General features: G+C 46.0%; 1 protein-coding gene and 1 non-coding gene across 2 annotated transcripts; both read right to left on the reverse strand.

The window, feature by feature from the left end:
- Positions 1 to 3,835: 3,835 nt before the first annotated feature.
- Positions 3,836 to 3,927, reverse strand: LOC149844888 (small nucleolar RNA Z122). Its single transcript, XR_016430665.1, has one exon. It is a non-coding gene; the product is annotated as a small nucleolar RNA Z122 (small nucleolar RNA).
- A 167-nt stretch (positions 3,928 to 4,094) lies between these two features.
- LOC149844889 (uncharacterized) lies at positions 4,095 to 5,629 on the reverse strand. The gene has a single exon (XM_089997380.1). It carries the CDS (start codon positions 5,492 to 5,494, stop codon positions 4,241 to 4,243), a length of 1,254 nt encoding a protein of 417 aa, XP_089853506.1. The 5' UTR covers positions 5,495 to 5,629; the 3' UTR covers positions 4,095 to 4,240.
- Positions 5,630 to 6,000: the final 371 nt, after the last annotated feature.

Raw genomic sequence — 6,000 nt, forward strand, 5'->3', positions numbered from 1 at the left:
AACACGGCCCCTCCAAAGCCTCAAACTCACTCAAACCAGTCAGACTAGTTCGTAGGCATATATAAACCAGGCTGTCGCGTTGCTGGTTGAACCATAATTACTGTAACTTAAAGTGGGTGCAAGAAGTGAGACACATATAGCGAAAGTAGAGAACATATGTGACATAAAACTGTGAAGCACGAAGCGTTAACATGCTGAAAGCGACAGAGAAAGAAAAGTATAATGGAATAAAAAAGTGACAGAAATAAATACGAAGCGATGTCAAAACCAACAGGAAGTAACGTCGAAGCAAAGTATAAGCCTCTTCATAGCTAAAACTAGTATATAATAAAATAAAGTAGAAGTAATTGAAAAGTAAATAAGAAGCAAAATAAAATCAAGTTTCCTGCAACTTTCCTTCTTTTGGAGAAGGGTGCAAGTTTTTCGTTGCGAAAACGTGCTTCCACAACTCCCTAGTCCTGTGTCTATGGGCTAGGCATAGACGCTAGACATAGGCCATGTTCAAGCCACATCAGATGGGCCCACTTAATCTGAACAACAGAGGACCAGGTTGAGGCCGGTCAGGGGCTAAAATATTAGGCATGGGACTGGGACTGATAGGTCTGGTCCGCTGATGAGCATGTTTGTTTTTAAAATCGTACTGATACTTGAGACCCACACTTAAAATCACCCATTCGCAGTCGTCATCCATCTCCACGAATAGTTTCTTTTCTTTGTTCACTAAAACGAAATGCACCAAAGAAGATCATCATGCATAATGGGGACAGAGAGCTACCCTTTTTTTTTTTTTGTGTGGACCGACCTACCAACCCGTGCAAAAGCTTCATCGCCACATCCGACTTCCAATCCAGCTAGTCAGATACTAGCCAAGGGCTAGACGAGACCATACCCGCACCACAGCATGAAGGACAAAACGGAGATGATCTATATAATAGCTACTAACCTGAATCATGACCCCACCAACCTGTTTTCCTGCACAAACCTGGTAAGCGGCCAGGAGAACAGAATGGGGCAGTCCAAAGATGAAACACCTTGGTTCACACAAAGAACCTCTGTGGGACCACACAACAGGAGGGGGTATTGTCACGCACAAGTTTGCCCCCCAGCAAAGGAACTCGAAAAAATTACCTGTTAAAATATCTTTTATTGAATTTAATGACGCAAAATTATTATTTTTGTTTGAATGACATGGTAAAATATCACATCAACCAAGTTTGTCATTGGTAAATATTGGTCCAAGGAGCCCTACAGCATTGACACATGGCGTAGAAGGGGTCAGTTCTGGAAAGCAAAAAGCCCATAATATGAGGGGCCAGGCCTGGGCATTACAGAGGCAAGAGTACCAAAACCAACAAAAATGTTGGTGTGGCTGGTCAGAGTGTAGTCGCCAGGAATCAATACCTGCTGAAAATGGTAACAGATGCAGACTTTTCCTTCTGTGCGTTTTTTGGAATCCCCAGTGTCACATCCAGAGAAATAATGCGTTCCCCTCATCACCCACATTTGAAAAGCAAGCAAAAGATACAAGGAGGGTATTAGCCCCAAAACACAACGGACAGGAGACCACCAAAATCTTTCAAATGCTAAGCACAGATCATGCACCTGCCACTTGAAAAGATGGGTCATCTTGGACCTGTTCTCTCTGTTCTGTTGTGCCCACCACTAGAGGACTTTGGGATGGAGAGAGGATTTGGAGTCCGTAGGCGACAACCCCCCCCCCCCTCTACTCAGGCCTGTTTTCACTCTCGCTGCGCTGAGAAATCAAACTCACCATTTTCCACTCTCCCTGTCCACATTAACATTACGTATTTCACCAACAGAAGAGGCCAACTTCATTGAATCATGGCAGCTAGAAGAGATAGCTAGGTTAGGAAATGCTTATATATATACTTGAGCACAGACTGCTTGCTTCATCCTATCCCTACTGACATTACCATGTTAGGTTTAGTACGGAAGGGCAAAGAAACCTACTTAGATGGCTGAGTTCAAGTGTTGGCAAGGTGACTCACCAGTAGCCAGAGTAATCACAAAAGGTGACCCTAGTCAAGTTTAAGCAATAAAAAAGATCCGATTAGTCACCCATTCAGTTGATTATAGACCCGGTAACTCATGAGTCATGAGCCAAGGGCCCTGAGGAGACTATACAAGTAGGCTCAAGCAACTTTCACCTAACAGGGGGCAGTCCAACACCGACTAGAGAAACGATGCAAGTTTGACCAGGTCTAGGGGACCACTCTCTGTGTTTGATAAGCGGGTCAGAGCACCATTTTAAAACTATGATATTTGTCCATGTTCACAAGATCCAAGAAGTTTATTTTTTTCCATTTGAAAATTACAGAAAATGAGCAGAGCAAAGTGGAAGAGAATCCAGCAGCCAACATACGAACGTGATCTGGAGAGAAAATACTCGATTTTTAAATGGTCATCCAAGGGAAGATACAAAAGGACTACTACCAAATAATGATACTATTGCATTCTACAGAACTGCACAACACATCCAATCCAAAACCCCAGGCAATAAAATAGTAAGGCTTAAAAATTCCTTCACGGATACAGAAAACTTGGCAAGCCTGTCAAAAGTTGGATGTATAGAGAGTGACCACCGAATCGAATCTACAGGTGCTTATAAAGATAACAGAAACTTTATCAATAATGATAAAAACCAATATTCATAAATGGCATGACTAACTCCAAGAAACTAAAAATTGAATGCTGCGGAGAAAATAGAAATTATATATATATATATATATAGGGAAAAGGGAGACCAATAAACTAATGAGAACCAGGACAGCTCATAGGGAAGGCAGCTTTGACCAACCGTTGTTAACCCCATTGAAGCCCTAATAAGTAGAATGTCAGGCAGCAACCCTGCATCCGGACTTCCCAAGAAAATAAAAGCGAGGGGAGAATTAATTACACTTCACATTCAAAACAAAAAAAAAGTACTGAAATATATATAAAATATAAGACATACTGAAATTCCCAGTAAAAGATGGCTTGGATGAAATCAGTTATCCAGAAAACTGGCATAATTTGGAATACTGTGGTATGTTCTGGCATTCAAATTTGCCAACTTATCCCAGTTTCTGATAAGTAGTTGCATCCATGCCCCCACCTAAAGGATGTTCAGGGAGTTTTTTGATGCTCCTACATATAAAGGTCAACGGGATAGCTGAAACAATTACATTCTCAACTCACAGTATGATATCCCAACTGACCTCATTATTTCCGGATAAATGTTATAAACCGGAAAATTACACTATGATTTCAACTTACCCCATTGGTCGATTCACCCAAACGCTTCTCGTAAGGGAAGGATAGGAACCACCACCCTTACCGAGCCCTTTTGTCAGAACCCAGCCGGCTTCAATGCCAGGGGATAAAGCAAATGGAAATAGAGGCGGATTATGCACAACACTAAAGAAACAGTAAGATTAAAAAACTGAATAGCCTCACAGTATAAACAAATAGTAAGATAAGGAAAAAAATAACGAAAGTTTCGATGTGGGGCTGCCCTGTCACTCGCAAGCCATTTGGGATGAGAATGGGAAAGCGAAAGGTAGACAGGACAAGCCCGAATCGGTTTAGCTTACGATAAAGTTGAGGACTGATGATGGAATCCCATCAGACCTCGACCGTCGATAAGCACATGACCTCCTACGAAACAACAAAACAGGATGACTTTTTTTCAGTGAGGTGGGATTCCTCGATGAAAGAAAGAAAAAACCAAATATGAACCATTTATTAACAATAACAAAGCTTAGATAAAGAATGTCAAAATTACAAAAATGTGTAAAAAGGAGAAGAGAAAAAAAACGGTCATTAACAGAGGAAGAAAAGGATCAGACTGACGTGCAAAACTATTCAGCATAGCACCATAACTACAGTGCCTCTGATAAGAGTTTTCAGATCTCATCATTTCCTGTTTACTTCCTCAGAAATAGATATCAGAATGTTAACACCAGGACGCAGGAAATTACTATATGGCCCTAACACTTAGACCAAATCAAACGTAGAGCACCCAATCAGCAGAAGCTCTGGTGAGCCAATCTTTAAGGTTGATACGCATTTTTTGTTCAACAATGAGAAAAAATAGGCATCAATCGAACAACTCCCATCTATTTAAAACCAAAGTTATATTTACATGAAAACTGTCAAACTAACAAAGGAAAAGCAGAAACTCAAAAAGATTAGTGGGTCAGAAAGAAACATATTACCCACGTACAAACAATATCCAGCCTCAAACCCTATCGTTCCTGCCTCGACTCAACCTGACCGGTTCCTTCTTCTGCTGCGAAAACAATCCAAAGATCGTGCCTTTGGACCCGGACGCCATCAACGAGCAAACGGGAACGTTCAGGACCGGCGTGACCCGGACGTTCGTGGAGTATGACCTTTCCATCCCCCTCCAGCTATCCCTGTGCCTGTAATACGGGTCCTTCACGATCCTGGGCCCGCCATTGAAGCTACTCGGGCTACTCGAGCTCCGCTCCAGACCTTGGAACACGATCTTCCCGGACGAATTCATCCTCGGGCTATCGACAGAAGCCCCACGCGCCGGAATGCTGCCGGGCTCCGGCGCACGGCGGATCGGACTCCGCCCGATCCGTGACCTGGCGTTGGCGGTTACATTGGGGTTACCGTTAGCGCTCACCCTCACCCTGGGAGGGGTTCGGTTGAGGACATTGGAGCTCGGGATAGCGTTTCCGTTAGGGTTAGGTTTATGGCTCGCCTTCTCCGAGTCGAGAGAGAACCTTGGCGGCTCCTCGTGTTCCGGGCACGAGGACGAGCTCGAGGAGAGGGAGAATCGGGAGGAAGCGACAGAAACGGAGACCGATTCGACGTCCGAGTCGCCTGCTGCTCCGGCGGCGGAAAGGAGGGGTAGGCTCAGAGAAGAAGCGTCGCTGGAGTAGGATTTCTGGTCAGATCCGCCGCGCAGGAACTGTTTCAGCGACCTCGGAGCCCTTGTCGTCGATGTCGCCGTTGCCGGGATCTTCGACGCGGATGCCGTCTCCAGTGGCTTTGGGCTCTGCATCCGCTTCAGGCCGAGGAGCTCCCGCCACCGGCTGGAGCACCTCGGCGCCTTCGGTGAAAGCGTGCAGAACTCCGACATGCCGATCTCGGATCCGCGGCGAGGCTTCTCCAGCGTGGTAGACTCGCGGATCGTCGCTGACGCCGGCAAACACAATGCCGGAAGGGGAGCTTGTAACGGCATCAGCTTTCCGTCGGAGAAGAGCTCATCGGCAGGGAGCATCGCAACAGGATCTTCGAGCCGGAACTCGAAATCCTTGTCCGAGGAAAACTCTGGATCCGGATTTTCTGGAATCATCCTGGAAGGTGAGTCACCGGACGAGGTCTTCATTCCGTCGGCGTCGAAGTCACGGCTGAAGGAGATCCGTGGGCTGAGCCAGCCGTAAGAGGGGTAGGACGGGAGGTCCAAGAAGCTCTCCGGCGGCACCCCGATGGCGTCCACGCACGCCGAAGCCATAATCATCGCGATCCGACGGTAGGTACGAGATCAGTAGGTCAGGGATGGCTATCATAGAATGGTCACCGGAAACGGGGGAGCGATGCACCGGAATAATCCGCGCCGGCCGGACGGGGATCGCCGTTATCTGCTAGGGTTTTCTTATGTGAGAGCTGAGGCTTCCTGGCGTTGATATTTAAGCAAACTCCGGACGCCCCCTTTGTGATTGTAACCAATAGTAAGCCGCCATGTGGATGTATACGTGGAAGTGCTGCACCATGTCGTTGTCAGAGGCGTCCTTTAGACTGACTATGAGATTGGGCTCATCTTTGAGAGTATTAACCGTCCTGCCACACACCTCTGTCGTCAAAGGAAAACCGGGTTTTGACTGAGAAAAAGACGGATTTACCCTTCTACGGATTTAGGTCTCGATTCGGATCTCCATTAAATGGGACCGTCATTGGACAATGCGTGGGGATCCGGAAATGTCAGATTCGGATCCAGGCATGCGACAATGACAATGTTTCATGTTA

This window comes from Nuphar pumila, chromosome 2 (genome assembly GCF_984573655.1).
Source record: "Nuphar pumila chromosome 2, dmNupPumi1.hap1.1, whole genome shotgun sequence".
Taxonomy (NCBI): domain Eukaryota; kingdom Viridiplantae; phylum Streptophyta; class Magnoliopsida; order Nymphaeales; family Nymphaeaceae; genus Nuphar; species Nuphar pumila.

What these genes read in the sequence shown, in the direction of transcription:
- LOC149844889 (XM_089997380.1), bottom strand. Translation starts at nt 5,494, where the DNA reads ATGATTATGGCTTCGGCGTGCGTGGACGCCATCGGGGTGCCGCCGGAG.